This window comes from Mycena indigotica, assembly GCF_014461135.1.
Source record: "Mycena indigotica strain 171206Taipei chromosome Unknown Mind.scaff0008, whole genome shotgun sequence".
NCBI lineage: Eukaryota > Fungi > Basidiomycota > Agaricomycetes > Agaricales > Mycenaceae > Mycena > Mycena indigotica.
Genome location: NW_023503007.1, coordinates 1,925,280 through 1,936,932, shown reverse-complemented (window position 1 = coordinate 1,936,932; position 11,653 = coordinate 1,925,280). Strand labels below are relative to the sequence as shown.

The following is an 11,653-nucleotide window of genomic DNA, read 5'->3' as shown; positions in this document are numbered from 1 at the left end:
GCCACATATAGGGGAGAAGCTCGCGCAACCGCTTCGTGGTCGCTGACAAATCGCTTTGTAAGCGAGGCTCCGCCCCATCAACGCTCCATCACAAATTAGAGGGTAGGGGAGTGACATGGGAATGGGGAAGCAAGCTTTAATTTTTGTACAGTACTGAGTGCAAGATATCATGTATGGCTTTGTATCCCAATTAGGATCACATTTTACAGCTTTTGTTACCAATTTGTGGCTTTAACAGCAGTGACCCCAACAATGGAAATTTGGAGCAAATAAATTGCTAAGGCCAGTATCAAACATGTGTGTACACTCACACAACATCTGCTTAATATAAGAGTAATTTGGCTTAGATATAGTACTGACCTATTTCATTCAATTAGGCGGGTCACGGTCACATCAGATTTTTTGGCCGAAATATTTCGGCGGGTCACAGGTCACAGCTAAATCTTTTGGTCCCAAACTGTCCCAATCGGGAAGATTTTCAAATTTTCGGCGCCTGCAGCGCGCCGAACTTCCTAATCGGGTAATATGTCACGCGAAATTCGGCTGCAGGCCGAATTGGACATTTCGGCCAAATGGTCATGGGTCACGGGCCCGCTGAATTGATCGAAATGGGTCAGTATGTGCTTTCTATCCCAACTGATGCCTCTGCTCAGACTGCGAGCAGAGCTATGGTAAGACTCAGCCATCACCCCAATGCTAATATAATTTGGATCCTCCCCTGCTAGGTCAGCCTCCTTTGTATTTGCTTACAAATGTTCACTCTTTGGATCCTCCCCTGCTAGGCCTTGATCTCAGGCCTCCGGGGTTGCCCTTACAGCAGAAGAAACTCTCTATGGGATCAACCAGACAGGATTGCCAGGTTCGGCACTGACTCAGGCTCAGAGTATGAGTCTGTTCCATCCTTGTCACCGCCTCTGCCACTTGTCCTCCTCCACTCCTGTGGTCCCCGCACCCGTCATGCTGTCCGGAGTCACTCCCACCGTAGACACCCGGCTATCAAGGAGGTGGTCACCTCAGAACCGGTTTTGGCAATTCCGGACGACGCACAGCCTTTCCGACTTGAGGCAGACAGCTCTAATTATGTGATGGGGGCGGTCCTTTCACAATCCGCCCCAGACGGGAAGTGGCACCCTGTAGCATTCTGTTCCAAAAGCTTAAATGATGTCCAGTGCAACTACGAAGTCCATGACAAGGAGATGCTCGCAATCATCCGCGCACTCGAGGAGTAATAGACACTTCCTTGAGGGTGCCACGCACCCTGTCGAGATTTGGACTGACCATAAGAATCCGGAGTATTTCAGGAAGACACAGCACCTCAACCGGAGACAGGCCCGGTGGTCCCTGTACCTCTCCCGGTTCGACTTCACGCTGCACCACAAGCCTGGTTGCAACATGGGTCGACCTGACACCCTCTCCTGGAGACCCAATCACGGAGTTGATTCCGACAACTCCGACGTCGTCCTTCTGCGACCTGAACTCTTCCACGTCCGCGCACTCGCGGGCGTCTCTGTTTCAGGCCCCGGTTCAAAGCTCCTTCGCGACATTCATGATGCCCTATCCGGTGAGCCTGACTTGGAGGAACCCGTCGCACTAGCGGCCCGGCAACTCCTTAAGGTTCAAGGTCAAGCTCGAGGCCCCCGCTCCTCACATTCTGACAAGTGGGCCGTCTCCGGTGGTCTTCTTCATTTCCGAGGGAAGATCGTCGTACCAAAGGACAGGGACCTCCGGAGACGCATCATCGAGCTCTGCCATGACACCCGAGTTGCCGGACACGCAGGTCGTTTCAAGACCTTGGAGTTGGTCTCCCGGAACTACTGGTGGCCTCAGATGTCTCGCCATATCGGCCGGTATGTTGCGACCTGTGACTTGTGCTGTCGCACCAAGGCACTCCGGAGACTACCCCACGGAGAGGATCCAAAGAGAAGAAACTCTAAGGGTCCGCCTGCTAGGGCGCCAACTATATACTGGTCGTCCGTAACTGCCGACGTAGAGTGCAGAAGGCCTGAGCGGCGTCGCAGGCTCTGTCCCAAGGTGATCGTTGGGAGGGTCTTGACGGATCGGTGATTGTGCGGGCGAAGGAGGCCGTGGACGATGGTCGGGGTGGGTCGGAGCGTCCAAGGGGGCGCCGGTCGGATGCGCCTCGGATGCGTTCGGAGGGTCCGAAGGAGGCCGAAGCGGGGGTTCCCCTGACAGTCCTGGCTCTGAACTCCTCCGCGACATCTGTGATGCCCTCTCCGGTGAGCCTGACCTGGAGGAGCCCGTCGCACTAGCGGCCCGGCAACTTCTTAAGGTTCAAGGTCAAGCTCGAGGCCCCCGCTCCTCACGGTCTGACGAGTGGGCCGTCTCCGGCAGTCTTCTCCATTTCCGAGGGAAGATCGTTGTACCAAAGGATAAGGACCTTCGGAGAAACATCATTGAGCTCTGCCATGACACTTGAGTTGCCAGACATGCAGGTCACTTCAAGACCTTGGAGTTGGTCTCCTGGAACTACTGGTGGCCCCAGATGTCTCGCCATATTGGCCGGTACGTTGCAACCCGTGACTTGTGCTGTTGCATTAAGGCACTCCGGAGACTGCCCCACGGAGAGCTGCACCCCACGGAAATGCCTCGAACTCTGGTGCCTGATTGGCATCAAGCCCGCCACATCCACCGTGTATCACCCGCAGACGGATGGGCAGAAAGAGCGCGTCAACCAGGAGCTGGAGTAGTACCTGCGGATCTTCACCAACTATCAGCAGGATGACTGGGATGAGCTGATTCCGGCCATGGAGTTTGCCTATAACAACCATGTTCACTCCTCCACACAACAAGTCCCGTTCATGATGGACTCAGGCCGGCTCCCGCGCATGTGCTTTGAACCCGGAGTCCGCTCCGCTATGGAGTCAGTGAACGAGTTCCGCGACCGGATCACCACTGGTGTTGCTGAAGCCAAGGCCACGCTCACAAAAGCCAAGGAGGAGCACAAGCGCTACTACGACCAGAGACGCACTCTGTCTCCGGAGTTTAAGGTTGGCGACCGTGTTTGGCTGGATGCCTCTGATGTCAGGACAACACCTCAGGCTACCGCCCCCCTAAACCTCTTAGGGTTAAATACCCCCCCCTGACTTCTAACCTAAGAGGTTCCCCTGCATGGGTTTAACCCACAGGCTATGGCTGTTCCCATCACCATGGGTGTTTCCACCCCCTGTCACATTATACTAGCTGTTTAGTGCCCGTGGTTCACCCATCCTGGGCAAATAGTATTAAATTCATTTTAAGCTGTATACTCATGGGAGAATTATAAAAAAATTATGTGAATGCTCAGACTAGTCTAGAGTAATATATTATGGTAATTAGGGGACGGGGAAAGGACTTTGAATAGCATGTGGGGTATGGTATGCAGGGGTATTGGGAGTCATTCTCTGCTATGTAATGGAGGGCAAGAAGAAGCACTAAAGGTAGGTTCATACTATTACATATTTTCTTTTGGAAAAGAATAGTAAAAAGAAGAATAGAACCAATTCGGTCAACAAAGCATTGAAAGGCTGGCAGCTAGTCCGCCTACTGGTCGACCACATCAAATAATAATAATAATAAAGTTTGCAGGCCCTTGTTGCGCACAGTCAGTGCCCTTATATCACGCTATGCAGCCCACAAGGTATCCTATAAAGGTCCAGACACTACTGACTATACCGGGTGCAGATGCCGAGCATCGACACATATGCCACGCCATGCCGACGGCATATTCAACCTGGACAATACCCAAGGCTTGATTGAGTACACCCAAACACCTCTTTTGAACCCCCCTGTGGTGTACCCAATCATGCCTGATGGGACAGGTGTGGGTGTATCCACCCATCAATGTGGGCACACCCCGGAACACCCACCTAAAGCAAAGGGCATCACCCATATCTGATGGGATCACCCAGACGGTTTCTGGCCAGCGCCCATGGGTGATCCCATCATCAGGCATATGGTCATGCCCACACCTGCCTAAAAAGGCAAGGTAGCACCCACCACAGGTGGCTACACCCAGCATGCTTCCCGACAGGGTATGTGGAACACCCACCCCACTGTGGGTCCTCCCCGCCTTCCCACGGAACCCGCCAGGTACACCCACGTGCTTATTAGTCAGGATGGGCATGCCCATGTGCCTCCCAATAGATACTGAAGCTGGTAGTTTTAGTGCCTATGTGATGTGATTATATACTGTAACATAGAGGTATACATATGACAGAATATCCAAAACGGAAATTATTGCCATATGAGGATACACTCATCACACAATGTCACAGATCGTGATGTGTCACAAAACTAATGTTGTATACTGACAACTTCCATTCAGTGATCTATAGTGGTAGCTGAATAGTAATGCCAGTACTAGCCTTTTACTAGCAGATCTATAACTGATGAGCTTCTATATTCATAACTACTTAATGGAAATATATGATTTAAGTACTGTTAGGAAGATTCTCAAGAGTATTTTCAATAGTCCATGGCTCCTGATCACCATCATATGATATGACCACTGTAATTACTGTTTAGTCATATAAAAGGGAATATCTGGTACTCCAACATTATAAGGTAGATGACCTATATTTCCAGAGACTCCAAAGTAAGACTTTAGTGTGTCCACTTACAGTCCCAAGTGAATTTAACACTGAGAAGGCAAGGCATTCACTCATCAGTAGTATTTGATCTCCATCAACTCTGAAAGATAACCATGGATATTTAGTTAGCCTGGGTGGATAAGGCTGGGAGGGAGCTCATTTCAAGGGTATATCATCCTAATCTACCTCACTCATCATGTACCATCACATTAATCTATTGACTGCCAAGTATCACTGAATTTAGAGTTGAGGAGCATTTTGCTGATGTCTTGGGCCCCCATGCATTGAATCTCATGATCCAAGTTGATATAGTTCCACATAATGGTCTACTATAATCCTACCCATAGGCAACCATGTAGCAAGTGTTAGAGTCAGTCAATTCCTAGAGACTCTTGGTGTTATATAACTCAGGATGCCAGAGGGGCAGGGGCACCACTTTCTCAGATGTGGACCATACTCTTACTGGTCTATATACTTTGATTTCTCAGATTCAAAAAGACCATGGCATGGTGAACTCATCATCTTTGCAATAAATAACACTGATAATAGTACTGTGAAAGATCTAGAATAGCTATAAGGTTGATTCAAGTGCGAGATAGGTTTATTTGAAGGTCTATACTATCTTATGTCCAAGTCTTGTATCATACTTGAAATTAATTTCTAACCAGTTGTAATAGCGAAGACACTCTTTTCTGCTCTATGGGTACCTACCCCCTCTTCAGCTACCTTCTATAACGCATGCCAGAACCACAACTAATTACAGTACAGGGTCCTAGTAGATATCCAGATACCCCCATACATGCATCTCAATGTCCAGTACTCAGTCTATATACCCCACTATTCATGTAAACCAGTTTCATACCTAACTGGTCTTTGAATGTCCATCCAAATTCATCCTCCATCAGCATTTAGAGATCAATCAAAGGATGGGGGGATCTGCATATACCTTATTGACTGAACTTGACATATTTTGATCCATAATCACCTACCACATCATGGCTGTATTGTCAATATCATGTGTAACAGTAGTCATATGTATAATGGAGAAGAACAAGCAATTACATAAATAAAGGATCATGGGGAGCATACCACCTTTTAGGTGGACCCCTCTGTATGCTTCCTACTTTCATCTCATCAGTAATCCTGTACCTCTAAGTAGTGATGGCTAAGTCCGGTTCGGTCCGGTTCTTGGCCCCTTTTAGCCAAACCCTGGACCGCCAGTCAATAACTGACTTAGAGGTGAGTTATTGGGAGATTGAATAACAGGATATTTGCCATATATACAGGTGTGTAGGGTGTCTAAAAATATGTGTGTCTTTCAGAGCCATAATGGATGTCCAACTGACTGTAACACAACTTAAATCATGGTTATCCATGCATTCCTCACCCAGATGTCAGGGCCTCATTGTGCTGGATAAAATTCAAAACAGAAAAACCCACAGAAACATGATATAACAGTATATTTCAAAGGTATGAGACTATGGTCATATAGGACCATATCAAGACAATATGACTACCTGCCTACTAATGTAACAATCATCTGAATCCATGGAGAACTAGCAGAGATATAGCTAGATTAATAAGTCTGATGCACAATTATTGGATAGTATGGATATACTGATAAGATCATATTGACAGGGATATTGACCCTACCAGTCAGGTGTCCTTAGTAGAACTTTAAGCCACGCTAGTTGTTGAGATATCATTTTATCAGTGATAGATCAGCTAGTGATTGGCTAGTGTGGACACAGCTAATCAAATGCCACTATAGGTTACTTAATGAAAGTTGTTTATATAGACAACTTTGGTGTTGTGACATTCTGTAATGATTGCATTCTCAAATCACGGAAATTTCCTGTCTTGGAAACGTATCATGTGTATCATATTATATTACAGTATATAACCACATGATACAGTCACTGAAACTACCTGCTCTAGTGTCTATTGATGAAAGTTTCTTTTTGAGACACTGTGTAACATGTCACATAGTATGACTCCGGGAGACTTGGCCTAGATAACCTATAGGCTATGTCATATTATTCACCTTTATTCACCCCTATATACTAGACTTAGCAAAAATTTGGCCTTAGACTTCACCCACAGTGGGGTGGGTGTTCCACATACCCTGTCGGGAAGCATGCTGGGTGTAGCCACCTGTGGTGGGTGCTACCTTGCCTTTTTAGGCAGGTGTGGGCATGACCATATGCCTGATGATGGGATCACCCATGGGCGCTGGCCAGAAACCGTCCGGGTGATCCCATCAGATATGGGTGATGCCCTCCACTTCAGGTGGGCGTTCCAGGGTGTGCCCACATTAATGGGTGGATACACCCACACCTGTCCTGTAAGGCATGATTGGGTACACCATGGCGGGTTCAAAGGAGGTGTTTGGGTATACCCAATCAAGCCTTGGGTGTTGCCTAGGTTGAACATGCCATCAGCATCATGCAGCATATGTGTCGATGCTCGGCATCTGCACCCAGTGTAGTCAGTAGTGTCTGGACCTTTATAGCATAACTTGTTGCCTTCCACCTCTAGACTAGTTACTTTCTAGACTCAGACTTGTTCTCCATCCCCCTTTTATTATTCTTTTGGATAAATATATAAGATAATATCATGTATAGAAGCCCTGCAAGCCAACCCACATACCTGTAGTTCTTTTCCTTGCCCTAGACTATAATAGAGCAGAGAATACCTTTCTATCTACTTATGCTAGTCACTCTATAGCCATCTGGACCCCCCCCTCTAGCCCAGAGCCCTAAACCCCCCTACATACCATACCCCCCCCCCACACCAAGCAAAGTCTTTTCCCGTCGCCTAATGACCATAATATATTACCTTAGACTAGTCAGAGCATATGTATAATTTTCATATATTTTTCCGATGAGTATATAGCTCAAAATGAATTGAATACCATTTGCTCAGGATGGGTGAACCACGGGCACTAAACAGCTAGTGTGATGTGACAGGAGGTGGAAACACCCATGGTGATGGGAACAGCCATAGCCTGTGGGTTAAACCCATGCAGGGGAACCTCTTAGGTTAGAAGTCAGGGGGGGGTATTTAACCCTAAGAGGTTTAGGGGGGTGGTAGCCTGAGGTGAGGACAACTCGCCCCTCGGAGAAGTTCTCCCACCGCCGCCTGGGACCGTTCAAGATAGTCACAGAGATCAGCAAAGGTGCCTACAAGCTCGACCTCCCTCTGCGCTACTCGAAGCTCCACCCGGTCTTCCCCATCGTCAAGCTCGAGCTCGCCCAGGACGACCCCTTTGACGGACGCCCTGGCTACGACCAGCCCCGGCTACGGACCTCGAGAACAGAGTCCCGGAGTGGGAAGTAGAGGAAATCTTGGATGCAAGAGTGAGGTATAAACGGCTGAACTACTTCGTCAGATGGAAAGGCTACGACGCATCGCACGACCAGTGGGTCCGCTTCGACCGCGTCTTCGCCCCGGAGAAAATTGCGGAGTTCTATTGTAAGTACCCTGGCAAGCCACGACACATCGCCTCCGCGACCTTCGACTCGATTCTGTTCCAGTCTATGCGTCGGGACACCGCATTCAAAAAGGGGGGGTGATCAAAGGGGAACCTCCCTTTCAGCCCATCAATGACACTGCCATTGTGTTGGGATCATCAAGTTTGATCAGAAATCAATTTATTTAATGGAAAATGATGAAGAATTGGGCTCACCATCGAGGACGACGTCGGCAGACTATTTGACAGGGGGTGCCTGACACCGGCGGGCAAGAAGCTCCGTGGCCGACGACAGTGGGCGGCGATTGGCGACATCAATCAGCGATCAGTGACATAAGTCACAATCGTGACGGCGACATCAAGGCCTGGGGGCGGCGGCGGGCAGTGCGCACAGTGGGCGGGGAGCGGGGAGGCAGTCGGGAGGGTGATGGCAGCCTCCGGGGCTCTTTTTCCGCTACCAAGACCGGCATTAGTAGCCGTATTTAGCAGGGGTGCCCGCTACTGGCTCAACCCCCTCTAGTTAGAGGGAGAGAGTGGGGTACTCTCTCCCTCTAACTAGAGGGTATTACTACCATATTAGGGTGCACTATAGGTGTTCTCTTCAGTCCTTGCACAGCACTTGAGTAGGGAATGGCACGGGTATACCCCCGGGTATCCAAGGGCCTACCCGTACCCTTACCCGTGACTTGAGACATATTCATATTTGGCACTAATTGTTACTAACTACTAGTAGTGTTGATCGCCAGTGAGCTCCCTCCCCTCAAGATCACAGTATAGATTTATCCTCTGTGAAGCCGGAAGGATCCTCTTTGTGATTGCAAACTCCATGCAAGCAGTACGTATGACTGTGGCAGGGGCTCCCAGATCGGGAAGCACTTGTCCTTCCACCAAACCCTGAAAAGTGTATTTTTAAGCCTGTATTCTATACAGGAATGAAATTTACACACCTGGATCACTGCATCGACCCAGTTCCGGCAGCGCCATTGTGGATCATCCTGAATGATTGGAGTGGCTAGTGCAATTTGCCCCAGCTTCTCGACATCTGAGTGTGCAATTTTCCCCAGAAATGCAAGGGACACGAGTCTGTTGCTCCGGTATGCGATCGGTTTTGGCTCGTACTCCCAGACCTTTCGGTTGGTCCCGGCGCGTTCATAATCGACAACATGGTAGAGGGTGGAGTTCTTGTCAGCCGGATTTGCCTTGGGATTCTTCGGTGCCAGGAGCAATGTGGTGTGTACCGGTGGGAGATGATCGTGCATGGATCGCTCATAGAATGCAAGATAGAGGCGTGGTTTGTTTTCTCCGAAGATATTCATGTTGGGAGTGGTGGATCTTTCGTAGTAGGAGTCCAAGAAAGTGGCGCTGGCTGGCTGTCGGATAGTACTGGTGAGAACTTGGTGAAAGCCCCTGCCCCCGCTTTTATACTTTTATGCCTTGTTCTTCAATGTGGGTCACTGCCTGACAACCGGTACACACAATCAGCATGATTATCAGGTTACTCTCCGAGAACAGAAGGTCATGAAGAATAACTACAATAGAAATGTCCATGTGCTCTATTTGGGTTTATTGTCTGTGTGGCAACAACGATCCATTCTGGGCCACTCAGGGCTTGTTCAAGACAAGGAGCTCGATAGTTATTGGTCAATACAAAAGAACAATCAAATGTGGGTGATTTCAATCTGTCGTGTGCCACCACTGTGACGGCAACGGCAGAGAAACGTTGTGACGGTGACGTGGCTGTCTCTCCCAGCTATTTAACACCACCGTCATTCAACGTGGTAAGGTGGGCTCGTCCAGTGTCACTCACCGAAAGCTTTGAGATTGGCCTTCGTAGACAATGGCCCTTCGCAAAACAGACTCCAACTCTCAGTCGAATATCGAATCTGGTCCTCTGGCCTCCCTGTACCTGTCTATGCGCTTGGGATTGGGGGAACGCATCTACGGGAGTTATGAATCCATTACCCGGATCAGCCCCAAGCTGGTGCTCAAATGTGGGCCCGAAATCCGCCACTCTGAGGCGCTTACAATGCAATACATCGCCGCCAAGACGACGATTCCGGTCCCACGCGTCCACAGTGTTTTCCAGAACCGTGATGGCCGCCTCCGAATCCTGATGGACTACGTCGCGGGCGATGAGCTGGAGAAGGTCTGGGACCAGATGACGCCGGACCAGCAGCACGACGTCGTCCGCCAGCTGCGCGGCTTCCTCGCGCAGCTCCGTGCGCTACCGCCGCCGCATCCCGGGGCCGTCGAGGCTGTGGACGGCACGGCCTGCAAGGACTTCCATATCCGGCCGAACAGCACGGGCTTCGGACCCTTCCCCTCCGTTACGGAGTACCAGGAGTTCTTGGGCTACCGCTCGCTGATGACGACGCACCGGGGGCAGTTCCCACAGCACGAGGCGTCGCTCCGGCTCTGCGAGCAACGCGCAGCGGCCGGCGCGTATCGCACCGTCTTCACACACTGTGATTTGGCGCCGCGCAATATCATCGTCCGCGGCTCTACCATTGTGGCGGTCCTGGACTGGGAGATGGCCGCGTGGATGCCCGAGTACTGGGAGTACACGACCGCCGCGTTCACGAACAGCAGCATACCGACATTCTGGGACATGATGAAGGAGCATGGGTTTCCTGAGCAGTATCCCGCTGAGTTTGATGTTGAATGCTGTATGTCTGCGCTGTGTACTCGGTATTAGATAACTCTGCTGTTAGACTAGTACTTGGTCATCCTATGCTTTTCATTCAGTGACATTCACGCGGCTTGATTCTGAGTAGTGCTCTTCGAGGCCGGGCCCGGGCAATTTTTCGTTGCATGCTGCATATTAGTGTATATTGATGTTTTACAGGTGAATAATGGTATATAGGCTGCTAATGAGCTCTCAGCGCTGCGCCTCGGCCGCTCCCCCAGATTCAATGACCTCAACCATTGTGCTTGAGCCTTGAAGTCCAATTGAAGTCCGAGTCGCGGCGTGCCATCTCCATCTCCTTCCCACCAGGTCGGATGTTGCAGCTGCAAACAGCTTGGAAAGGAATTGTAAATTCCTCAGCCTCAGCTGTCCCTCAGAGGTTTGAAGGCAAGCATAAAAGAATGCCCAGAGCAAGACATGAACTTTGCATTAGGGTGCTGTGAGTAAGCGTGGTTTCGAAACCGGTTTCAAAACACGTGTGCAAAACGTTGGCGCCGAAAGAGATGGCAGCGGAAACCGGCCGCAAAAATTGCTTCAAAGCATTATAAGTCAGAGATCTACGGGCACCATGTCACATAGAACGGGGACTGCGATGCATATGCGCCGGCGACTCGGACGTCTGCGGCCCGCCCCGCTGGCAGGACAAAGGCCACCATGATCAAAGCACATCATGATCACGGCACACCCCGCCGGCCGGCGACGTGAAAGCGACAAAGAGCGTCTTTGGCTCTTTGTGCGGCCGGTATATATAAAGGGCCTGCAGGGGCACCGGGGAGGCCCCATTCCCATACCCTTGCCACTGCCACCCCAACGATGTCCGTGCTCGAGATCCCGAGCCTCGCGCCGCCGCCGTCGGCGCTCCCGCCGCTGCCCCTGTCGCTCCCACTCGAATGCGCCGGCGCGGCT

At 50.2% G+C, this 11,653-nt stretch overlaps 1 protein-coding gene across 1 annotated transcript; it reads left to right on the top strand.

Annotated features, from left to right (window-relative positions):
* Positions 1-9,805: 9,805 nt before the first annotated feature.
* Positions 9,806-10,756, top strand: MIND_00928800 (Kinase-like protein; the record flags this gene model as incomplete). The annotated part of the gene is made up of 1 exon (XM_037365914.1): positions 9,806-10,756. Exon 1 carries the CDS (start codon positions 9,899-9,901, stop codon positions 10,754-10,756), a length of 858 nt encoding a protein of 285 aa, XP_037217326.1. The 5' UTR covers positions 9,806-9,898.
* Between the last annotated feature and the right edge of the window lie 897 nt (positions 10,757-11,653).